The sequence below is a fragment of the Falco peregrinus genome, chromosome 7, assembly GCF_023634155.1.
Source record: "Falco peregrinus isolate bFalPer1 chromosome 7, bFalPer1.pri, whole genome shotgun sequence".
NCBI lineage: Eukaryota > Metazoa > Chordata > Aves > Falconiformes > Falconidae > Falco > Falco peregrinus.
This window is the reverse complement of record NC_073727.1, coordinates 33,868,102-33,893,907: the sequence shown is the minus strand read 5'-3', so window position 1 is coordinate 33,893,907 and position 25,806 is coordinate 33,868,102. Positions and strand designations below refer to the sequence as shown.

General features: G+C 41.4%; 2 protein-coding genes across 13 annotated transcripts in view; both read right to left on the bottom strand.

Moving 5' to 3' along the window:
- Positions 1 to 397: 397 nt before the first annotated feature.
- On the bottom strand, positions 398 to 7,343 carry HINT3 (histidine triad nucleotide binding protein 3). The gene is made up of 5 exons (XM_055809667.1): positions 7,202 to 7,343; positions 6,502 to 6,619; positions 5,076 to 5,145; positions 4,116 to 4,242; positions 398 to 2,192 (listed from the first exon to the last, which is right to left on the bottom strand). The coding sequence occupies exons 1-5, from the start codon at positions 7,331 to 7,333 to the stop codon at positions 2,145 to 2,147; spliced, it is 495 nt and encodes a 164-aa protein (XP_055665642.1). The 5' UTR covers positions 7,334 to 7,343; the 3' UTR covers positions 398 to 2,144.
- A 3,695-nt stretch (positions 7,344 to 11,038) lies between these two features.
- The window catches only part of NCOA7 (nuclear receptor coactivator 7), a 98,790-nt gene continuing 84,022 nt past the window's right edge, over positions 11,039 to 25,806 (bottom strand). For 11 of the 12 annotated variants that reach the window (XM_027786098.2, XM_055809781.1, XM_055809783.1 and 8 more), the window contains 6 exons: positions 19,016 to 19,163; positions 14,474 to 14,599; positions 13,880 to 14,032; positions 13,246 to 13,341; positions 12,493 to 12,566; positions 11,039 to 11,589 (listed from right to left, as the gene is read on the bottom strand). In XM_027786098.2, coding sequence (XP_027641899.1) covers positions 11,454 to 11,589; positions 12,493 to 12,566; positions 13,246 to 13,341; positions 13,880 to 14,032; positions 14,474 to 14,599; positions 19,016 to 19,163 — 733 coding nt within the window. In that variant the 3' untranslated portion in view covers positions 11,039 to 11,453. The other variant, XM_005236980.4, reaches the window with a different exon arrangement.

The window sequence follows — 25,806 nt, the reverse complement described above, 5'->3', positions numbered from 1 at the left end:
CCTGCTCTGCCCCTCCAGTGGGCAAAAAGCTGGGAGAAGGCACTACCCACACACCTGACACAAACTGACCAGCAGTGACACCCCATGCCATGTAACGTCAGGCTCAGCAATAAACGCTGAGGAGAGGGGTTTTTAGGGGAGTGGAGGGTGAGGGCAGCCACTGCTACCAGCCTGCTTGTGGGAAGTCATGAGTGATTACCTGTGCATCACATACCTTGCTTTTCTTTCTTCCTCTTTGCTTCATTTATTAAACTGTCTTTATCTTGACCCATGAATTTTCTCACTTTTGCTCTTCCTACTCTCTCTCCCATCCTGCTGGGGTCAGGGGTGAAGAGCAAGCAAAGGGCTATCCAGGGTCAACACCCACAGTCAACTATTCCATTGCACTGGAAGATCATTCCAAGAGGAGCATTTACTCTTTTATTAATCTTTTCTGACAACAGTTCATGTTGGTACTTTAAATATTACATGTCACAGTTAAGTAGAGTTACATAAATTAATTACAAATCAGAACACATACTCAGTATTAACTCTTGGAAGATCTTAATTTTCAAGTGTTTCACACAGCTAGGAGCCAGCTCAAACCTCCTAATCTATTGCACAGAAGCAATTAAAGTTCAGTGGCTTTAATTCGCACTCTTCCTTCCTAATGTTACAAATTAAACCCCTGAAGGGCTGCAAATGACGTGAGTGCCCACTAGTAAGAATAACAAGACGTTAGGAACAAGATCTTACAGAAGAGAGAGCTGTAACTCTTTTGGGTAGGAAATGCTGTTCTTCAGAAGGGTGTGAACTCTCTGAAGTATTATTACATGTAGCTTACAGTAAAGTACTACAATACGTTGTACCACTAAGGCAACACAGGTGCTGGGTCAGTGGAAGACACTGAGAAGATTATGTTCAGGGAAGCTTGCAGGTGCAGCAGACCATCATCACCTCCACTGTATCTAAATGCATCAGCCAAGGACACTTGGTTAGTTAGGCACCAAGAGACACAGTCTGTGAATGAAGAAAATCCACTCCGTGTTTTCTGGAGTTTTAACTTTCCAGTCTGCCTTAATATAGTGTTGAAAAACAGAGCGCTAGCATTACTGATTAGAGTCATACAGCGCTGGCAAATGTTCAGCAGGTCCCTTAAGCAACCCAACATGTTCCAATTTTGGGCTGAGTCCCTGCTATCCCAAATTCAAATCACATTGCTATTATGCAAGCGTGCCACATACTCACTGCACTAAAGACTCATTTCTCGTATGACTTCATTTAGAGATCAAATTTAGCCAAAGCATTAGTAACCTCCAAGGAACTTCCAGTGAGAACAATGTCAGAACCGTCTAAAAATTTGGATTTTGTTTCTACTATCATGCAGAAGAGTGGTATATTAAATCAGTTCCTCTGAACTCTTCACATTTTTTGTAAACATACAGTAACTAATTTCAAATATTGTCTATGTAAGAGGGAAATGATCTTTAAGTCTGACATACAACCACTTACACATACATTTAAATGATATTCTATGTTATATAGCATTATCACATCTCGGGCATAGTATTAACGTTTACTATGTCACTATCATGCAGGTAAGACAGGTAATATACTGAAGTGGTTTAGCACCAGAAAGTTAGTAGTGTACTTTCAGCAACATACCTACTAACAACTAGGCATAAGTAACACACAAAAACTGATGGAAACTAAATGTTTTAAATGTTACTTGCAATCTCAGAACAATGTATCTTCAAAATAAAAGCTTGATTCTGCAACAAATATTTCCTTTGGTACCAGGTACATGCTGTTGGTACTAACTTGTTGGCTTAGTTGCAATACATTGTGCTGCTATACCCTGCCTTTTACTAGGAAAAGTTCTCTGCATGTGAGCATATGTGTGTGGGGGTATTATGTGTGTATATATATACAAATATAAAATCATAATTAAAATACATTGCCTTATTGTCAGAGAAGTACGCTTACTGAAGTATCCAAATGGGAGAATTAGGCTGGCAGCTACAAATTATGTGGGTAGTTCCTCATAAGGAACTAAAGCTTTTTTTAATCCTGGTATACTATTGGCAACATCAAACTGTGCAACCTTAACTCAGAGTTCAACAACAAAGAACAAATTGGGTAGCGACACAAGGCTAAGAGTGCCTTCAGCTGGCAGCATTTTCAGTTTGCAGTCGCTCAATCAGTTGTTCAGCCTATGAAAAAGAGAGAAAACAATTCATTAACTACACCATGGACATTCAGTTTACTGAAAATTCCATTTCAAAAACAGTGACGCTGACAGAGCATTCACTTTCCATTTTTACAGACAAAGCATACAAGAGAAGCAGAATACAATGATTGCTTTAAACAGCAGACACTTTTTTTCAGTTAGGTGAGCAGAAGAGTAACCAGAACCTATGAGAGTGAGAGGATGTTTGAGCAAATAAATAGCAGATAAGCAGTGTGGTTTTAAAGACCTCAGAAGACAGCAGTGCTCAGAACAACCCAGCTGTGAGACCAAAGATTCTTTCTTTGGGAGATGTTCCAGAACGGCATGTTGTGGCCTCTCATCACCCAACGAGCCGCACACATGAGCCACATATGTTGCTGAGGGATGGAGTGCATTCAGTATGTGGCTCATGTCACGAGATATGCATCCATTCTTTGGATATGTCATTACGCTCACACATACATTTCTCATCATATGGCTATTTATGCATCTAGCGCACAGCTGGGACGGCTGTATTTTGTAACAGCACCAGCCCACAGAGCCCTCAGAAAGGCTCAGGGTAGAAGGAAGTCTGCCAGTGTTGCTCTGGCAGGACAAACTGGGCACACGGAGACTAACACAGGCACTTCTAAAACAAGTCCGCTTACTGGCAGCTTTTTCTTTGCCAGTCCCACTGAATTAAACTTTGAATTTGAACTAGGGCTTGTGGTTTTATTAAGATCTCCAAAGGAACCTCATTAAAAGGCAAAAAGTTTAAATTTGGCATGTTTTAAATACACATAGTAAAAATGTAATCAGCTATTTACGGTAGGAACAACTTAACAGGACTTAAGTAGCTCTTGCAGTTTATTTGCAAATAAAGCTAGATAAAGCACGGAGCAACTGAAAATGAAGTTACCTGAATCTCATTTTGTGTTCTTAAACGAGTATTACATTCAAGCCATTAGAATTAAATACAAACCAAACAAAACCAACTCAAGAACATCTGGCAAAGTATCTTTTGAAGTGCGTCCATATTGGATAACTAAACTTGGTACATATCTCCCTGTGCTAATCCAAGATGGTAAGCAGTAAAACTACACAGCTATACTTATTTGAGGGCCAAATATCTATGTGATGCCATACAAAACACCAGAGACATGTCTGGGCAAGCTAGGTGAGATTTCCAGCGAGGTACCACTGTGAAGAAGCCAAGTTTTTCCTCTTTATATAAGAGGCTGCCTGTATTCTTTTTAGATGAGACAGACTTTTTTCAGCATCTTTGTTTTGGGGCTGTGCAATGAGACCAGGACCTGTAGCTACATTGCAAGGATAGGTTCCTTTGTTGCATGAAAGCAGTGAGAATAAGCTTTAGTCCTCGAGGAAGAGATTTTCAAAGTGATTTAGTCAGTGCCAGTTCAGTCTTGTTGTTTATCTCTGCTGACATAAATCACTACAAACAATGTTTTTGTAAAGCAGACACTTCTAGTCTGAAGACAAGATTAAAAAAAACATGTGAACTGATAAAAGCAATCATTAACTGGGTATGTTTTTCACCTAAATCTGATGAACCAGGGTATATACGATACAGTCCACCACATTTGAATCTATCCTTGTAAATTAAGTAACTACTTATCAAGTGTCCTCAGAAGCACATCACATTAACCTAAGCTACACATTAGATCCAAAACTACTGTACTGCTTGCTGTTACTGGCACTCCACTGCCCTTGAGAAGCATAAATGTTAAGGTTTTTACCATTATATTATCTCAAATAGTTAATACAAAATAGATGTAATTAATAATTACAGTAATAACAAAAATAATTGCTCAGAAAATTTTGGGACATAGTTAAAATGTTAGAAAAACACTGCATTTTCAGCTTGCAATCGAAAACCTACCGCAAAGCACATCTGCATTACACTTACTGTGATAAACCAGTAGGAGTTGATTCTGTAAAGAAGTCTGGATAAGAATCCCAGCTGACTGGCTGGGGCCAGGACGTGAAGATGCAAGTGGGCTATCGAGCAGAACGGAGGCCAGTGAAAACCCATTCTTCAGAAGAGAAAAACAAGTTAAAAATACCGGCGATGTTAATTCAAGAAGTAGAACATCGTATGTTACTTAACATAATAAACTGAACTAACAACTCACTCACTGTGTTTTCTTTGTACATAAAGGCAGGAACAAAAACATGCCCTTTTCTTTCATTATGCTCTCAGGGAACTTTTTCAAAAGCCTATTAAACTCCTCTTTCACATGCCTGTATTTAAGATACATTTTATTTTGTAAACTTTCCTTTTTAACAAAATGTATCTTAAATATACCATACCTAGCTTTCAGCTGGAAAGCCAAGTGTCACTAGATGAATGTAGCTCCTACCTATTTTAATCATGAAGGCTCAGCTCCCTATACTCTACACTATTTAAATTCTGTTAAAATTTACTTGGCTATCAAAGGCACTGGCTTAAACTAAAGGGTGCAGCACTTAAATTAATGCAGGTACGATTGAAACACAATGTAGTGCCCTGCTTGAACAGGACAAAGTTTACCGCCCTTCCGAAATCTAGGATTTAAAGCATATTTTTAGGATGTAATTAAAGAGCAGCCTTTTAGGTAAGTTGTTTGAAGTGCCCTCCCTATCCCAAGATGTGGTCAAGAAAGAATGTCAGAGTTGGAATGCAATCTGCCCTGGAAATTAATCAGAAAAAAAGTTTATATCCAATACCAGCACATCCTACTTCAGAAGTCACGGGACAAGTGAACACAGACCTGATTTCTTCAATAAATAGTACTGCAGTTACTGCAGTTGTTGCCACCATCTCTAAAAGAGCATTCTGAAAAGTAAAAAACATACTCAATAAACACAGATGGTTTCCGTTACATACCTTATATCATTCAAGTCGCTAAAATTATTTTTCTGGAGGACAGCTTTTCCAACTTCCATCATTCTCTTCACTATTAAACACAAATAAATGTCATGTAATGTTTAAGTAATATCTTACACATCATATGTCATCAAGTAATTTAAACAAGGTATTATTCAGAATATTAACTTCAACAAACTGATTACACTGAGATTACAAATGTAACTTTTTCAAAATATAAATACTGTAAATACTCATAATCAAACAAGGACTGTCAAGACAGCGTTGTCCAATAACTGACACAGAAATCGCCACTGTTACCAATTTCCATACTAATGATGCTTTTAAATTCTAAGAACTTTGACCACAGCCATGCTATCACCACACCCTTATAAAAACCCCCAAATACAGAGTGATCATAATGATGATGTTTACACGAATTGCAGTGTTATATCTCTACAGAGCTACAGGACTTTGATCTCTAGGTCCTGTACAGCCAGGCATAAGTTAGGAAGTTTCAGAGGTAGTACAGAAATTTAAATTAAAATAAAATAAAAACTGTCAATCCTACTTATTACTAGGACAAAGATTCATTAGTGTACCCCTGTAAAAAGACGCAACGCTAATACAAAAACTCAAAGCAAAAGTCTAAGAAACTGTCTGGAAGCCAAACACATACATAAATTTTTTTCTGGAGAAAACTACCCTGTGTTTAGAGGAGAAATACAGTGATGCAAGTCTTGCAACACACAACTATAACCCTTTTCTTGCATCACCTGTAAAATTCCCTAAGGTGGAATCGCTTCACGCGTGTATGTCTGTACTTTCTTCTGTTACTAAGCACACAGCCAGGCATTTCTTGTGAAACAAATTCCAGAACAATGTTTTCTTAAGGAAAAGGGAAAAGAAAAAAAAAGAAAAAGGAAAAAAAGTGTCTTATCAACAATAAATCATAGCTTCAATATTTTAGAACTTAATTTTTTCAAAATTATTTAAGCTTATTAGAACACTATTTTCCTTTCTCCTTTCTTTTTTCCTTGAAAAATAAACATGGCACTTTTTAAAAAATATACATTTGATAAAATTCTTCTGTAATTTTCCATATAATTTAAAATTGCACATATATCTAAGAAAACGCAATGAAACAGCACATAAACGCTTTAAAAACAAAGCTGCAGTTCCAACAAAGTGCACAGGCATCTATACTCCACAGGAAGAGATTTCACGCAATGTTCTTCTAGAACCACACAAAAAAATATGCTATTGCAGAACAGCACACGGAAGTTCCCAGGAAGGACACATCCCTACCTACGCTCACTCACACCATCTATTTCTGCATTTACACCCTCAACCAAATGGTGCTCAAAGGCATAATTATTTGACAACACGATGCTTAAGGCTGCACAAAATTATTTTCCTTTCGGTTAACAGACACTTGCAGCCTTACCTATAGGTATGTGTTCTGTCTTTAGTGTTTTGCAGTTTTCCATATGCTCCACTGGCACCACCAGGTAGTGGTGGGGGGCATCAGGTTTGATGTCTCTAAAACAAACGAGATCTTCATACTAAAAAAGGATGCAAAGACATGAAATTGATTAGGAGGAGGATACTGGTGGAGCTGCTAACAAAGTCCATCTTCCCCATATCAGCGTGACACTTAATGTCATATTGGAGGTAACCAGCAAAAAATCGTTCAGGTTTTTGTTACACGGAACAGGCACGGCTCGTGCCCGCCGCTGACCTCAGCAGTCGGGGTTCCCGCTCCGGTGCTCCAGCCGCTGTGCCAACGCCGGAGGATGGCACTCATCTTCCTTCGGCTCCTGCCTCCGCACGGACCCCCGCACCCCCCGCACCCCCCTCCGCCGGCGGGCACCGGACCCCAGCGTTGGGCTTTTCGTTCCGGCCAGGCCGCCGCCTCCTGCCCCTCGCCCCCCCGCAGCTCGGGCACCGGGACCCGCACGGCGACAGCCGCAACTCGGCCCTGCGTTCAAAACCGGCAACAGACAACAACGGCCCGGCCCGGCCCGGCCCACGAAGCCTGCGCGGCGCTGCCCCGACCCGCACCGCACCCGCGGGAGAGGCCAGGGCGGGGGCGGCCGGGGAGCTCCGCCGCCGGGACACCGCGGAGGCCGCCGCCCCTCACCCACCTCGCAGGAGAGCAGCGCTGTGCCCGGCTCCTCCCGGCGGGCGATCCTGCAGAACACGCACTTGCCGTCGTAGCCGCCGGCGTTCCCGGCTCCCGGCCCCGCAGCGGCGCCGGCCGCCTCGTCCCCGGCCATCTTCCCCCGCCCCCCCCCAGCGGCCGGGCCGCGCGCGCCCCCTGGCGGCGGGAGAAGCGCGGGCGGGGCCGGAACCCGCCACCGCGCCTGCGTCAGCGCCTCCCGCGCCGCCAGGGGGCGCTGCGGGCTGAGGGCCGCGGGGGGCCCGTCCCCCACCCCGGCGAGGGGCGGCGCCGCCGTGCGGGCCCGGGGGGCGGCCGTGTCCTTGCGGCCCGGCACGGGCCGGCGCCTCCCGGCAGGGCAAGCACGGAGCTTCCTCGGCGCTTCACAGCAAACGCCCGGCCGGCCGCCGAGTTACAGCCCTCCGGCACCGCTAAGCGCACGTGAGCTCTGCCCGCCGTTTTCACTAACAAAACAAATCATCATATACAAACGAGGCATAAAACTGACTGCGTTCTGAGCTTGCTCAAATGAGAATCAGTTGAAATGAGAATACCATAGAATCACAGCATGGTTGGGGTTGGAAGGGACCTTAAAGATCACTTAGTTCCAACCCCCCTGCCATGGGCAGGGACACCTTCCACCAGACCAGGTTGCTCACAGCCCCATCCAGCCTGGCCTGGAACACTTCCAGGGATGGGGCATCCACAGCTCCTCTGGGCAGCCTGTGCCTGTGCCCCACCGCCCTCATCATATCAACTGCTTCCACAGCAGACAGAAAGTACGCCTAAGTGGCAGCTAACCTTCAATTTCCAAAAATGTTTTCTTAATAATTCGTATTTTAAATTGCTTGCACTGTTCATTAGACCAGAGTTGCAGAGCTGCAGAATCCCTGACCACAGACTTTCCATGTTGATGTTCTTCATGCAGCCCAAGTGGCGCAATGTGCCTGTCCCACAGGCAATAGGCCCTAGTGTTTGAAGAGGTAATGAGCTGCAAAATTTAGAATGGGCATTTTCAAAAATTTATTTCTTTCAGAGCAAGCAGTGATTGTACAAATGGGACATGGCTAGCTATTCTACCTGAAAAAACCAACCCGCAGAGCACCAGGCAATCCCTTTGTAGTGAGCTAACGTGCTCCTTCTCCCTGCTACAAACAGGCAAGCAAAGTTTATACATGAGGGTTATTCTGAAAGCAACTGGGTTTTACTTTGCTCTAAAGCCACCTTTGTACAAAACAACCAGTACAAAAACTGCACTGAAACCAGCATCAAATCAAACATCCACACTTACCTGGGTACTTACAAGCCTTATGGTGAATGACCATTTTAACGCTGTTGTGAATCAAAAATATTTATCCGAGTACCAGTAAAGTACATATGCTTCATGTTGCAAGAACAAGCTTTTATTCTCGCTCCGAGAGAAAGATTACTAGTAACTGTAATTTTCCTCTTACTTTACATTAAGAAAATTCTTTCTGCCATTTCACTCAAAGCAAGGTTCACAGCATGCTTGTTCCGTTTCATGCATAATTGTAGTTCATTTTTTCTTAATGCCACCTCTGTATACCACAAAACCACTAAAAGCCAAGAACCAAAGACTTTAAGCCATTGTATGCCTTTGTCTTACTTGGACAGAAAGAAAAAAACAACCATGAACACTTTAGCAATGTAAAAAGGGTGCATACACAAATGATGTATATGGACTTTTGACCTCCAGGAACAGGTTGGTCAAAAAAGATGGGGGAATACATGTCATTTGTTACTGCTGAGAGAAGCATTACTGCCGAAAGAAGGTCAGTTGTTTACTGGTATTTCTTAGCCTGTTGTCGCAGTCTGTCTTTGAGTGAACTCAAAACACAGCTCTATTTTAGGAGATACCATACCACACATGCACAAAAAAAAAAAAAACCCCAACCAAAACCAACCCAGAAGCTCCCATCTCCTTAGTCATGTTTCTAAAATACGATATTGCTGGAATTCTCTTTTAGAGGAGAGGCATAGGTATTAGTCAGGAGAACCTGTAACTTAAGCTGCATCCTTTCATCTTTAAAACGTACTAAAGTCTGTGAATAAAAGACAAAGCATCTGTAACAAGTTTCTGAATGCATAAATTCCTTTATTGAAAATATTGTGATAGCACTGCATTACATATATTCAATATTCATAGTTTCAAGGGTCACAGAATTTTGATTGAACAACAGTTTTGAATATAGACCACAGCGTTTAGATATGCTCTGACAAGGATAATATAATGGAGTCAGTTGTAAGTAGCAATAGTGAAGTGTACGTAAAATGTTGAACTTGGTTGTTTTGGGTTTGTTTGGGGTTTTTTTTAACTATTAAGTGGTCTGCTCTGCCACCATTTAAAAGAGCAAACAGTATTAGATATTCCTGGTATCTTCAAAGCATTATGCTGCTAGCAACTTCCAAAATATTTTACAGCGTTACCAGTACGAACTTTTTTTATGGCTGTAGTAGAACATGTAGAAGGGAAGTGTGAAAAGCTCACATGCAGCGTGTTACAGGCTTACTGTATATAATAGCACTGGGGTTTAGATTGTGAAATTTCTGTGCAGGATTAAGATTTAGTAATGCTTTTGAAAGAAAATCACTTGGCTTTTTTTTCTTCTTCTTAATCTACTCAAAACGGGAAGAGCAGTAACTAAATTGAGTTGTACTTGTCAGTTAATACTATTCCAAAATTAGACTGTACTGTTTTAATGCATGGAAGCACACTACTGTTTCTAAAACCTGCTTTTCTCAGGACAATGACACATTTGAGCCCAAGAGCAGGACAGCATCCTAATGTTGGTTGGGCCTGGACTGTGTAAACAAAACCGCAACTTAATGGGAAAGCAGAATTCCTTAGCAAACAGTGAAGATTGCCAGTCCTCTGTCAGTGTCTCCCTATTTACTGAAATTTTTATTTTGTAACATGGAGTATTCTCTCTTCAGCATTGCAGGGGGAAGGGGGAGAAGTATCTGATTATTTCATGAAAAGCAAAGAAAAATATTTAGTTGCCTGTCAAATCCTAAACCAGCCTGCTGCTTCAAGTCTTTTTCAGGAAGATTATGTATATAATTGCTAAGAAAAAAGAAGTGTTACACTAAGATAACCTGGCCTGTTAGGAAAATAGCATTCTTCTCTAAATCTTGATTGTATTTTCTCCTTAACAAATTATTAAATTTGTAGAGAAATGCTCATAAAAGCACAGTGGGTGGCTTATTTTGAATCACTTGGTGGTGATACAGAAAAACAATCCTCTCTTAGAAATGTCCTTCGTAAACAGTCTAGGGCAGATGCTCAGAGCACGCTGTCCCAATTCTGTTGACTGCAACAGAGCTGATACAGTCTATACCAGGTGGCAGTTTGCCCAGTGTCTCCATACACTGCCAAAATAATAATCTATTAACAGGGATGTGGCAGCAGAGTTAATAACAAGCACCATCTACCTTCTCCCTCATCTCAGAAAAAAAACAGAACAGAATTATGCACTCAAGTGTTTCTGCCAGAAAACAAACCCTCTAATCAGGGTAAAATGAAACCCAAATCTCATTTACAAAATAAAAATATAAAAATTAACTTCAGAAATCAAATAAATTGATTCAGAATAACATCAATGCATAAGAAACCTACCTGAATAGTAATTATTTATCAAATTGATATTTGAAACATAAAAAGAAAAAACTCATAGCTAATAAAATTAAAAAAAAAAATCTGCTATACAATAACAATAAATAAAAAGATTTTAAAAACATGTTCCCTTAAGTGCTGTGTACACTGATTTCTGATTCTTTTCCATGGCAAACAGTATGCTGTAGATTTTGGTAAAGTAACCTTTTATTTTTGGTTGGCATTTGTACATTGAACATAAATACACATGGAATGTACTAGATAGTTACAGATTTCCCACAGGATCTTTTTCACAGTTACAGAAAAAGTTTTCAACTTATACACCATGAATGTTTTCATAAGCCTCATATTTTTGATGGAGGAGCGTTGGAGGAGGAAGTAAAAAAACACTTCAGACTGACCTCTTACTGTTCTGTCTTACTGCCTCTCAAAACCAGCTCTGTTTTTTCTTGGGTTGCTTGGTTGGGGTGATTTTTTTTTTTTTTTTGCGTAGTCATGCTCTGGTACAAACTTCAGGAAAAAGCGTGTAACGTTTGAGGCAGCCTGCACCTTCTAGTCAGCTTTTAAGTGCCTAACGGATCCAGTCCTTAAGGCAGTCAGTATTTCACTCAAATGTCCATACTTCTACATCTTGTATTATGAAATCTTCTTTCTTAGATAAGATGTCATTATTGAAGGTGCTGCAGGAGTTGCTTCGCCCATGGTACAAATCTGCATCTAACCATAAGCCAAACCGGCCACTAAAAAGGAAACACACATCATATTTCAGGTTATATGTAATAGTAAAAATACTGGACGATGTAGAAACAACCAGAGGAGCGATACAGAGGACTCCAGGTAATTCTGAGGACATCTTAGACTGAATGTGAAAAGCTCAGTCCTGGCAAAGCGCTTGCCAATAAGCTCGCTGAGCAGTCCCTTCACTTTTGTTTGCACCAGCAAGCAGGGCAGAGTGCAGGACCAAGCACGTGCCCACGACCCCCCTGTGCTGTTTGGTTGTCTGCACCGCCAGCTGTGGCCGACACCAGGGCACAGATGTCAGGGTCCCTTCCTTGGCTGTCTGGATGTGGGCACGGCCCTTTCTGGTTCAGGAGAAGGAGGGATTTTTATACACTCCCGATGCAAACCATGTCCAATGTCCCACGGTGCAGCCTGCAGTCAGCTTTCGTTAGTCATATAGACTTAGCCCTTGATTTCATACCCACTGATCTTTGAAACTTAGGACCTGTTGTAAGTACTGTCTGTATCCCTGCCCCGTGCATCAACAGAATAACGACAATTTAATACGGACCACGTGAGAAACCTTAGAAGCTGATGGCAAAACTGCCATTAGAGATTATCTTCCAGTGGCAAACCTCTTCAGCAATGAGACATATATATACCCAAAACATCTGGTTTCTCCCTAGCTAAAAACCCCAACCCCACAACAAACCCTACTTGCCTCACTCTTTTCAAGCAATGGAAATTGCGCTGCGTCTATAGCAGAAATCAGATTGCTGAGGTTATCTGCCCTAAAGAGTTTAATAGAAGTTCAGTCATTTTACTAGTTTTTCTTGCAACTACCATTGCCCCTATTCTCATCTAAAAAAAAAAAAAAAAAGAAAAAAAAAGCCACTTTATTTGAAAACCAAATAGTCACTCACCCTCCACCTCCGAGCTCCAGAGAGCTGGTGTCTCCGTTGATGAAATATGTGTTCTCTCCACTCCACTTGAATACCTAAGTAGTGGAATAAACCCCAAACATTTGGCCTGTAAGGATTCTTGTGTTCTAAAACTACTGGGGACTGACTCTTAGTAGGTATTTCTTGGTGTAGATTTATTTTATTTTTATTTTTTTCTTGAAAGGGAGGGGGAAGAGGTAATAGGTAGAAAGTAAAGGAAAAATACATATTTAGAACTATGAACAAGGCCCCCTAATCCTTTTTAAAATTCTGCTTGCATTTCTCAATCAACAGGCATTCTGTTAAAAAGGGACAATGTGTTCAATATTGAAAAATGCATAAGCCATGAACAATAAGGGGTATTTCAGTAGCACTTGTATCTCTGGTTTGTTGTCACTGTGATCCTAAACACGTGTAAAACTTTACCCCGTTCATGATATCACTGCCTTCCAAGGCGAGTCTTTGACAGTCCCACTCCTCACTTCTCTCTCCCTGCTTCCCCCTTCAAGTCACTTAAAACCCTCTCCTCACCCTTACAGACTGTCCTCTCATCACTTCAGATAATATCAACCACTATTGCTTAAACTTAAAACATTGCATTGAAGCAACAAGTGATTACCTGCATCCATCAACAGCTGGCACATCTAAACTCAAATATGCACTCTTCATAAAAATCTCATATGTTTCAAAAGCACAACCCAAAAATCTTATTTAAGAAAGTGAACACCCACTTACCTTGAAATTTGGACTGAACGTGTATAGGAATGTTTCACCAGTGCCATAGTAATGGTCACTAAACTTGAAGGGATGTGTAGCATATGCTCCAAATATCTGTTAGAATAAACCAATTGAAGTAGTTGTGAGAACAGTGCAAAATTCAAGAGAAAAACCACCAAACATTTCAAAACGCTTTCTAAAGAACAACTGAGCTGCTGTTTCATGTTAGAAGAACCAACTAGTGAAGTACATCAAATGAGCAAGCACTCCTGAAAATCTTTTGTAACCTGCAAATTAAAAGCCAGATGACAACAATGGCAACAGGAACGCCGACTCTAGGAGCTACTGAAGTACCAGACCTCCACAGAGGCATCATTTGTGACAGCTTGTTAAATAAGATACCTACAGAAGATACTTCACGGGCACTATTAAAAGGAGCACTCATTGCAATTATAAAGCTGGGGGGTATTTTTATTAGTGCTGATGTACTTTCCTGCCTGTAAGTTTAGTTTAAGCAGCAGAAAATATAAAAGAAAACACCAGTATCTTACTTGGTATGATGTCACTTTATGGTATGACTAGCACTTTATAATGATTACTTTTTATAACGTTGCCCTTTCACTCCAGCCCCCGCAGAACAAGCATTCCTTACCTGGTTGTCCATATCCTTGATGACAAGGAGAACTGGACTGTCGAGAGATGCCGATTTACGGTACAGAGTCTTCAGGCTAGTCCCATGCTCCAGTGTGCTGTACGCAAGCCGCCACGGATATCCCTGCACTCGTGCGGGCAAGCGCCGGGCAAGCTGGGCAATGAACAGGGGGAAATTGTTACATATTCAACAGGTTGAGTCACAGGTGGTACCACTGAGTACTCCCTTTCTGCAGGGGCTTGTGAGCCAAAAAATTGCTGTCAAGGGAGCAGCTGATGCCAGCTGCTTAACATCTCTGCCACATGCACGTGGCCTTGTACTCTGAGCCCAACAGTCTGCATTCACATCACCTGTGAAAGAGATTTCAAAACTGGCACCCCCTCTCTGAGCATCAAAAGAGTTGCCAGTCCTCAACATCACAACTCAGATCCCAAAATTGCAAAACATAAAAACAAGCTTTCCAGGTGAGCCAGTGCTGCAGCAAACAGGACCTTGCACAACATACTAAGTATTTTCCAAATTCTTAAAAAGCATTGGTATTGCCTCCAGAAGGAAAAATATCCCACACTCGGCAAAGAGAGCACCTAGCCATACCTGCTCTATGTGCATATTCTCCAGGAGAGCGCTGTGATGCTTTAAGACAGGCAAAGTATCATCATCATCATCTTCATAGTAACTGCAAACGCTCTTTCGTCGTTTGGCTTCTTCTACAGTAATGATCTGAGAAAGAGAACAAGCGTCCAACCTAAAGCATAGCTCTTACACTGTCAATCCTCTGTTGAAGTAAACTGATTTAAAACAACATACTCTCCAAGCTGTGACACTGCCGAGCAAAACCCACTATACGGGATGGTTATATCATGCACAGGCAGCCTTAACAAAATGGGGAAAATCTTAACAACTGTCAAGGTGTTTTTGAGACAGCATGGCCAGAATTTCTTCATGCCCTGGTGACCTCCCAGAGCTGTAGAGTTCTTTGGGATTAATAAATATTGAGGTAACTAGGTGACATCAAGTGGTTGGTTTCAGACATACCTGGTCCCATGTCAGAAGGCTAAAGTGCACCTACTTCTTCCAAGGCACATTATTTGCATCTGAACTAGATGTCTTGGTAGGAGTCTAAATGAGGAGGACACAGAAACTTCTTTGTTTTCTCTCATGCAGCTAGTGGAGTAAATTATTTTCTTAGCTGCTAATGCATGAGAAGATTTAAAAGTTTAAAATTTCACTTCTTTTTATTAGAACAGCATAATTTTTCTGGTTTTCTTTACTGACTCAGACATGGTTTTGTGTTTACAAACTGAAACAGAAAACATATAGGAAAGTAGTAAAAAAAAAGTAAATCAACTTGAACAGATATTTTAAAGTTCTGTCTTTTAGGAAATGTACTAAGCAAGATTTTGAGCATCCAGTTTACATAAGTTCTTGAAAATACTATTCTGAGAGTCAAGGTCAATGCAAATTATCAAACAGCTCTTTGGAAACTTCTATTTATTCCTTTGCTTAAGGCTTTATAAAGAAAGCACACTGTAATATTTTAAAAGGTGAGTCCTTATAGATATTTCTAACATCAAGTTTGAATTTAAATACTTCTAGAACGAAGCAAGGACATGTCTCCAGCAACTACAGGTAAGCCATACTACCTATAAATCTGGAAACAAAAAAGAGAACGCAAGTCCATATAGTTAATGCTTGTCTATAAAAGGACTGAGCAGTCTACAAGGTGCCGAGAGAGATGGGACAAACCCTGAACCCCACACAACATGGGCAACAAACAGGAGCCCAAACGTGGCACAGGACAGGAGCTCCCAAGCTGGCAGCACCCATGGTGCCCAGAGCTAATCGCAGAGGGGAGGACGCTGTGTTGCCCCTTGACAGCAGTGGTCCAGGTGCCCTGGCTCCCAACAAGCTGCTGCTGGGGTGCTTGCCCTCCCAGCTGGCACAGAGTATCACCTGGCACAGCTGGAAAGCTGCTAACCCTTCAGTGAAGCTTGGGGTGCTTAGTGAGTGACAGGAGCCTCAGCTCTGCATGGCACTGGGAGGTGAGATGAGGCACACTGTGACTGGCTGTGGGGCTTCAGGTGGGGCTCGGTTCCACCACGGCAAACAGGAAGAAACAGCAAGAGCTCTGAGATAGGGCTGGTGAGAAAGGAAAGGGGAACCAAGGAGGCCCAGCCACAAAACATATGCAAAACCTTAAACTGCCTTCCTTCCATAAGCATATCACTGCAGAGGTCTTATCTTGGAGCAGGAACCCCTACATGTGGCTGCAGAGCACACCTGCACCACTGCCACGCACCTCCCTGCAAATATGGCTCCCAAACGACTTTCACATTACACGTGGATAAAGTTTTGCATAATTGCTCCGCGCTTTCACAATCACTGCTCGAACTTGCAGAAACTGTCAACATTTGAGACAATTGCCAAGAACTGCCTGCACACACCTGCCCCACAGGCGAGAAGGTAAATGCACTGGACTGACTCCAGGTGCAGACTGAACCGTACCCCAAAGCACAGAAGAAACTTTTCATGAAGACCATGGCTGGTGAGGAGTTTGCTGTGAGTAGGACAAAGCCCTAATACCGTCAGTCACACCTAGCATCTCCAGTGCGATGTAACACAGCTGCTGCATGCACTCACATCCAGCCTGCGTTCACTTGCAGACACTTGGAGCAGAGCCCGGGGCAGCCACCCTGAGCTGGGAATCTGGGCACTGACACTCCAGTGCACACAGTGGTGTTAGGAAAAGAGAAAAGGGCAGGACCACAGAGCAAAATCTAGCCTGCGGAACTAGTGTTGCTATGTGCCCCTGTGCACCCATATAAAGTACAAGTATTCCTGCCGGTGATACTGCAAGAGCGGCACATCTGCACCCTACCCCTCTGGCCCAGGCTCGGTAGGATCCGGTTCTGGGCCTTCTCAGAGTGCAGAGGATCCTGTGCTGGAAAATTTTTCATATGGCAAATTTCAGGGAAGGTTTGTACTGCAAAATTAAGATAATTTAAAAACAAACAAGCAAGCAAACAAACCGTTAAAGAAAAAAAACTACTTTTTTTTTTTAATGAACATATTTTTTATCATAAATCAAAAGTACCTAACTCCTCTTTCAAAGGCTGTTCTCTAGGAATAGTCTCCCCCAGGACAGCAGGGGGGCTATCACAGCAAATCAACCAGTAACAAGTATCTGTAGCAAAATGCGACCAAACTCACAGACATCGGCAACCACCGAAAACCTATTAATGCAGTTTAAGTTGCAAACTGACTCCAAAGACAGACAAGCCCCACTCTTCAATGTATAGATACCTCCTCAGTCTCTAACTGAAGCGTGTATTTGAATGAAGTTCAGTGTCAACAACTGCAAAAAACCAGGGATCTGCAAGATCAGATATTTACAGACCACACAAAAGCAGAAACAGACAAAAAGAATCAACCACTACAGTAACTGGATCTACAAAATCTTTTAAAGATTTTATGGGACTGAGAAAGCAAGCTACCTGGGGTGGAAATATCCTGTTACAATTCATTTAAGTGGAGAGAACGTTTTTTACTAGCACAGAAGCGTCATATCATTCATGCAGTTCAAATAGGGACACAGTTCAACATACCTCCACAAAAGGTTCCCCCTGGTCAGGTCTGGCACAGTAAAGAATGCGAATATTCAAAGGCATTTGTTTGCCTTTCATCATCTACCTGCTTATTTTGCAGTATCCACTGTAATTCCCTGTTCTAGTGGCAAGAGCTCTTGCCCACAAGCGTGACAGACTACTATTGCCCATGGCACGTTGTGACAGAATTGCTTATATGCTTCTCTATAATCACACTTTCTGTTTCCCCACAATGGAAAGTGAAACTTTCACAGTAATCATGCCCAAATTTGGACTTTCCATAGAGATTTCCTGGCAGACCTACTTTAAATTTGTAAAGCCTGAATATATTACAAATAAGAGAGACACACCATTAGAAGCAGTTTCCAGCTAATTCTTCTCCCAGTACACATTTAGATAAAACCATAACAGACAAGTTCCCAGTGTGGCCAGATCTCTCCCACCTCTGTTCTTTGGATCACTGGTCCTCCTCTTTCATTTTGGTTTGATGAAAATGGTATGCAAATAACAACTGAACAGTGAAATCTAGTGCAATAGATGACTGCACTCAGCTCTGAGCAAAACAAGGAATGAAGACTTTTTTTTTTTTCCATCTTGCAGTTCACAAAGCACCAACATTAAGAAACTATGAAACTGCAAAAATAAAAGCTATTCGGGATTAGAGGTCATGTTGCTACATTTCAAATTACAAGCCCCACTCCTGAGCTCTGCTTTTGAACAGGACAACATACTTTGAAGATAGAAATGCTGGGGGGCGGGGGGGAAAGCAAGCAGTAGAATTGTTTAAGAAGTTTATGTTTACGACAACTTATCAGAGCACTTTTTAAATCACCATCCAGATACTTCCCACTTAAGGATTCTTTAATTTTTTTTTAATTTATCCCATATCCTTAGCACAGCAAGTGCTTCAGCATTCAGAAATAACCATTAAAAATGCATGCAAGCTTATTTCCCTTAGAAACTACACTTTGTATGCCTAAGGGACAGATAACACACACAGGCATGCCAGGTTGTTAAAACAGATTGCAAAAGCCTCCATATGAAAAAGCCAAAGTTCGAGGATAAAACCTATCTATCTTACAACTAATACTCAAACAGTATTACTGCGTGTGCCTGAGAAGCAGGGGTCTGGCACATCACCACATACCAATCCATTTCAACCAGCACACAGGAGTCTGTTACTTTTAGCATATAAATACAATACAAATTTAGCAACACTGACAACATATACCTGTATAGTTTTGTAAAAGGCTAACATCACATAACCAAAATGTTTACATAACTTCTGCTGGTTACACACCAGAGAGCTCCCAGCTGTTTGCCTGCTCTTTCTAGGGAGAGAAGAAAGGAGAACTGAAGGAATAGAAGTACATTTGTGAGATAGATACAGGCCTTGAGGAGTCTTCTGTAACACTTGCTGCTTCATATAAAGAAACAGCATAAAAATAATCAAAAAAGAAGTGCTGAGCTTCTTAACAGAGGATGCACATTTGATATGCACATGCTTCACGTAAAGGCAGAAAGCACTCACCTCCCAGCTTTTAGTAGTGGGCTCACTGAAGAAGTTGTCTATCATGTCAAGCTCCTCCTTTTCTACCACAACAAAACCTTGCTCTTTGGCATCTTTCCCATATACTTCTGGTGACCACTGAACAAAAAACGTGTACAAGTGATCCACCCTGTAAAAAGAAGAGAAGGAGACAACTATGACAAAGATGGGGCAACCACGCAAAGAGGATACCCACCACACAAGGCAATAGCTCCCTCCACCTGGCAGCCTGAAGCACTTCAGGGTTTCTCTACTTTCACTCCCCACAATACATTTTTCTCCTCCCTTTGCTATACACACAAAGCATCATGGTAAAGTAAGCGGCTTGTCCAGTCCCACAGAATTAATGTTAAGAAGTCAAATTGATTGGTATTAGGTGATACTCACAAAAGCCCACAAAAACCCTCACTTAGTTTAATCTCCTGCATAAAACAAGCCGTAAGAGATTAACAGTAAAGTCTACATGACATTTCTAGATGCTCTTTAAAAGTTATAGAGGCTAACCATGAAACAATTCTTCATTCCACTAGCATAATGAAAACAAGCAGTTACTGATGGCTCTGCTAATGCTACAGCTCCAGCACTGTGTGCACTTCCATAAACATAGTCAGCTCTCAATCACTGTCTTCAAAGAGATGTTCTCTGATAACATCCATAACAAACAGTGAAACGATTTTTGAAGAAGGAATTTATGTAGTACATTAAAATTAAAATGAACACATGCAATTTCAAACAGGAACATGACAGTGGATCCACTGTACAAGAAGCTGAATTACCAGCAGGGAATAATAATAATAATAATAAAAAAAAAATCAAACCCTAACTAAAGAGGGCAGATAGACAGTAAGCACTTATGACACTGGATCCTTCTCCAGTTATTCACCAGGAAGTTTTGTCCAGCAATTCCTTGATCAACACAAAACAAGAAAAATCTTAGAGAAATTCAGACATTTTCCCCCCATATTTCAAGTTACTTCTATTTATATATCTGCACAAATAATCTTAAAACACAATTTCAGCAGTGGGATTCTGTTTAGGGTCACTAGTATAATTGCAGAAATTTTTCCAATCAAGCCTAGGTTTTTTGTTCTACACTCCTACAAACAAGGGCTGCAGTCTGATGTCAGTTCTCACTACGTAAACGTACAGCCCTGTAACTGTTGCCCGCTCATGATAGCTACAGTAATTCGCAGTCGAAGTGAGATATTTGGATGGGCTTGACTCACTATGGCCTCAAGAAATTTGGATCCAATTTCCACTACCCTCAGAAAGAATAAAAGATTGACTTTGCTTGATCATGAAATGTCCTCTTAATCATGACAGAGGAACAAATTAGCACTGCCATCAGTTTTGACTCTTCTCCTCTCCACATTCACAAACACTTCTGTGGTACATGGCTAACGGATGTTCTATGAGTTTAAAAATTTTTTATCACCTAAGAGCTGTACCTGTGAAACACTTTTAATATATACAACCAAATACGGTTTTAGTACAATTGTCCTAAATTTGCAAACACCCAACACCAGCTCCTTCATCAAGGCAGCTAATGCTGATATTAAAATAAAATTTTAGCTGCTGCTCATTCCTCTGCAGCACCACACACAGAGTAGAGATCAAGGTTTTGGGATAGTTCTTGCCAATAATTGCCTGGAAAAGGCTAAAAAAGGGTCACACTCCCATTGCCAAGAGCTCCCTCCTCCTTTGTAAGAAGCCACATGACTGCTTACAAGTTTGCATAGATCTAAACCCAATGAACTATAGAAGGAACTTCTAAAAGCTGTAGCATCTCACTTTAGTCAAGATCTTTTCTTCTAACTGCAGTTTTCCCACATCAATAGGCGCCACTCAGCATGCCCCACTCCGTTCGCCCACAGAGGCTTCAGAAAGAGCAGTATAATCATCTCTTTGCTAACTAATGTGAGTTTTAACTGAAAAAGGCATTTAACTTGACCACTGTGCATTTTATGTGCAGTAGTCCTAGTCTGGAAAGCTATCTACTTATTTCCTACAAATCCTTATGAAAGAACAATAAAACTAGTGGTTGCTGCTGTCTGGCTAACATCAGTTTGAAAGCACATTCATGCAGGTGGGTAGAGGAGAGCAGCACACTCATCTCAGAACCACAGAATATATCTAGGTTGTAAGGCACCTCTGGATATCACCTAGGCCAACTTATGTTCATAGCAGAGCTAACTTCCGAGTTAGAGGAGGTTGCACAGTCTTGTCCATTTGCAGTTGTGAAGATCTCCGAAGAGATTCCACAACCTCTCCATGCAACCTGTTCCATGCCTAACCTGTCCCATGTTTTGTTTCTCTTCTATCTTATCACAATTTCCTCTGATGCATGCACGTACATTCTGAGAAGTGTCTAGCACCATCCTACTTTTTTTTTTTCCTCTTCTCCCTTTTTTTTGTGTTCAAAAGGAAGAAGGGAATAACCACCACAGCTGCTGGCTGTGCTCTTCCTTACAAGGGGCAGGAAAAAGCGAAGCTTGCGTTACTGCAAAGGCATATCACTGACTTACATTGAGTTTGCTCTCGACCTCCCCAGCTCCTTTTCTGCAGAGCTACTCCCCAGGCCACCCATCCCAGACTGTACCAGCGCAGGGACAGCTCCACCCCAGGCACACAACTTTGCATTTGCCTCTTCTGAACTTTCTGACATTTCTGTCAGCCTATTCCTCTGGGCTGAGGTCCCTCTGAACATCAGCCCTGTCCTCCAATGTATGAGCACTCCCCAAATTTGTCCCCCAAAATGACAGAGGTGTGTTTTCTCCCAGTGCTTGTGTCACTGGTGAAGGCCTTCAGTACCAATCCCTAAGGAATACTACTTGCACCTGGCTACCACTCGGACTAGCTATCAACGCTTTGAGCCCAAAGGTCCAGTCAGTTTTTCACCCACCTGGTAGTCTACCTGTCCAGGTCACCTCTCCAATTTGGCTGTAAGGACACTATGGGAGATTGTGTTGAAAACCTTACTAAGGTCAAGGTAAAACAATGATCCCCTGCTCTCTCCTTGCTCACTGAGCTAGCAGTCTCAAACAGAAAAGTTATCTGGTTGGTAGAAAAACAATTTGCCCTTTGCAAATCTGATAGCCATTTCTGATCACTTCTTGCCCTCCATGAGCTTGGAAACAGTGTCCGTAAGAACTTGCTTCATAATTTTACCAAGAACTGAGGTGAAGTTGACTTGCCCTGTGCTCCCACAGATCCTCCTCGATTTTTCTGAAGATGGTTGCAGATTTGCCTTTCCAATTACTAAGGATCTTCCCCAATGATCATAACCTTTCAAAGGATGATAGAAAGCAGCCTTGCAACAAGATAAACCAACTTCCTCAGTACACTCAGAACATTTCCTGTCAAGCCCCTCAGACCTGTATACGCTCAGTTTATTTGAAGTAGTCCATAACTAAGTTTTCCTTTTGGACAACAGACAGATGCTAAATAAATCCAGACACTCCAGATTTAAGGAGCAGCAGCATAAAATAAGGAACAGGTGAATGTAGAAGTGAGGTCATTCTGAAAGGGGATGCAGAGCATCCCTTTGTTGTTAATAAAATTATAACCTTATGTTATTGTGGTAATTCCCAGCTACCAAATCGAAGAACCTTGAGGCAATTTTTAAATTGAAAAACCACTGCTTAAGGAACTCTTTTACAGCCAACTTGACAGCTGCGAGGAAATTTATCCTAGAACTCAATAGCTGTTTTGGTGATCACGTGCTTATGGGTGTGTCATGCACTAACAGAGAAACATCAATAAAATGTGAAGTGCTTCAAAATGAACAACTTCAGAAACCTGAAATTAATAATTCCAGAAAGAATTATTCAAAAGGAAAAGGTAACAGGAAACTTTTTTTTTTAAAAAAAAAAACAAACTAGGAGAGAGAAATCGAAAATGAAAGATGGGACACTGATTAAAAAGGGACTCCCCCAGATTAAAAGGAAAGTGAATATGCTTACAAATATGTTCATAGTAACACAAATGCAGAGGGCACAAAACAAATGTAAAAGGAAAAGTTCACAGTGAAGGATATACATTCACTAAAACACTGATTTTTGATAGTACAAAACATGACACAAAGATCATGGCAGCAAAGTGACAGAATCAGTGTAAGACAAAAGCTTTGTGGAGTATTTATGCCACCACATTGCTTAGTAAACTGGGCAAAATCAGCTGTGTGTGAATGCATCCAAACAGAGCAGCACATGCTGAAGAACTGTGAGCAGAGGCCGTGCGTGCAGGATGGTACTTTACTCTTGGCAGAATGACCCTAGAGACCTGGGATAATAGCTCTGAATTTTGGAGCAATTGCTCTGCACCAACACACTGATGACAATACTTGGTATGATCTTTGAATGTACCAAGAAAGTAACATTCAGCAGAAGGAATGAGATTGTGTTTAGTTTGGCGTTTGACACCAAATACTCTGCTCATCCCTGGTGCATCATTCCAAAGTCATGCTCAAGTGTTGCAGCTTCGTGACACAAAACCAACTGCTGTACAGCAAGATGCAAAAAGAGCTATTTAGCTTGCAGGAGTGATACCCTGTGATAGCCTATGTTAAGAGGAACTGAATCCTGGTAATACAGACACAACGACAACCAGAGACCAGAAAACAGAAATAGTAAAGTAGGTATATAGTGCACTGAAAAAGAGCAAAGGCAATTATCAATAAAATACATCAGACAACTTATCAAGTTACAGTTGATTCTTGAGGGGGAACCATAATTGCTTTTTCTTCTAAGAGATATACTTTAATTTAGGAGGTCCCAAACTGCCATCATCACCACCACCACCACCATTTCTGTTGATAATGTAACAATATCTGACTTTTTTTGAGGGCAGAGGCAAACTAGTTTCCCATAAATTAATGTCCTCAGGTCAGTAACAGCTGGGAGGGGGGCTAGTTCCACATCTGTGTGTTTGGGTAGTGTGGGAGGGTTTGTGTACCCTGTGGTACACGTACAAAGGCTCTAAGTCCAACCACAGCTCCTGGCTTAGTAATAGGAATTAATTCTGAGTCTTACAACTTCATTCTAAACATGCCTTACTAGATGATGATCCTTCATGAATCTTATGAGGGCTAAGGCATTGTAAGCATTCATATGCTTATATAAGCCTATATGAGCCCTCATTACAAGATATAAACTACAAACAGGTTTTCATAGGTTTCATCTGCATAATTTGATTTCTTATTTATCAGGGGTCTAGAAGGACTCTATTTATAGAAGGCTAATTCAAAAGGAGTCTAAATCTAAGCTTTATGCTACCTATTCCATGAACAGGAACATGGAAGACTGACCCTTCAGCATCAGGACCATCTTAATCATCATCTCTTTATGCAAAGTCCTGCATAAGCACATGGAAGCATCACGTAGGTATTGACTCCAGCTAGTTGTGCTACAAGCTCTTCCAGATCTCAGCTTCAACTGTACTAACTACAGGGTGTTAGTATCTAGTGCATAATAGGAGTCACAATCACCCAACATCTTGCTCTACAAAAGGAAACCCCACAGAAAGCACTAACAAACCCCAAACCAAAGCTTACCCAACTCCCCAAACCAACAAAACCAACAAAGAAATCAATGGGGTGGGAAGATAAGACAGAAAAAGGGAAGTGAGGCTCAACCGCTGTTACTTTTCCTCCTTGAAAATCTGCCTGTTCTCAAAATAGAAACTTCCAAAAAAGCAGATGCACTCTCACTCAGCAGCATGATCTCAGTGCAATGTCTTTTACATCAACATCAATGCAAATTATGTGTACATAAACCAAGCCCATCTGACAAATTTATATTATAGATAACCAATGAGATTTAATTCTTGACTGAGGAACTAGTCAATGCTAAAATGAGGAAGTTATTTGTTACAACACATGTTTATAAACAAAGAAATTCTGCATTACTATCTCTGTCCCTTGAGGAACAAGACCTTGAGGAAACCTGCAACATACTGACCTACTACTACTCCTCAAAATCCACTAGGGTGGAAAATCTACATACCATTCAAACATAAATCCATGTAGTAAAAGCATGCACAGACTTACCCTCTAATACTGTAAGCTATACCCATTGCAAGACTTCTCAGCAAAAGAATAAATCTATTAGTCTCCAAAAGCACAAGTGCCTTTCTGCTTAGCTGAACCTGACAAGAAGCTGCCCCAGACTGAGTCATCTTTATATAAACAACTCAAGATGCCCATCTTCCCCATTACGTGCTAAGGTGAGCACTGCTGTGATCAAGGAGGCAGAGCAAGGCAGCCCTATAGTCACTGATTAACTCAGCTGCGCTGTGCATGTCATGGGGTGATGCACACCAGGACATTCTCAGCACCTGGGAAGTCACATAGGAAGAGAGACGACCTACAACAGCCACAACAGGCAAACACTTAAGACTTATTGACAGCCTTTTTTGAACAGCATCAGCCTAACAGCCTTCTCTCTGTATTAATAATGTTTCCAAGGGTTTCCATTTAAAAAAAAAAATTAAAAAAACACAAATTTTTAAAAGATAAATACATCCCTCTCCCAGTGCATGTTTCCTGCAGCCTGCCACAGCTAGGAAAGCAGCAGCAGTCTGCAGATGGAAGAGGAGCTCTGCTGGGAACGGTGGGTTATGGGGCCCAAGCTGAAAATGGAGACATTTTCGGAACTGATGACACAACCTGTTTTAACAACACTAATAGACCATGGAAAAATGTAATTAAATATAAATCAGAGGAAAACTTAACTTACGCAGTGATTATAGGCATGCACATCATTTTTTTCACAACC

Excerpts from the sequence above, each read along its gene's own strand:
- HINT3 (XM_055809667.1), bottom strand. The coding sequence starts at position 7,333 with ATGGCCGGGGACGAGGCGGCCGGCGCCGCTGCGGGGCCGGGAGCCGGG. Across the intron at positions 5,146-6,501 it reads GACAGAACACATACCTATAG|TGAAGAGAATGATGGAAGTT; the intron begins GTAAGGCTGCAA and ends TGTGTTTAATAG. Across the intron at positions 2,193-4,115 it reads ACTCCTACTGGTTTATCACA|GCTGAACAACTGATTGAGCG; the intron begins GTAAGTGTAATG and ends TCTTTTTCATAG.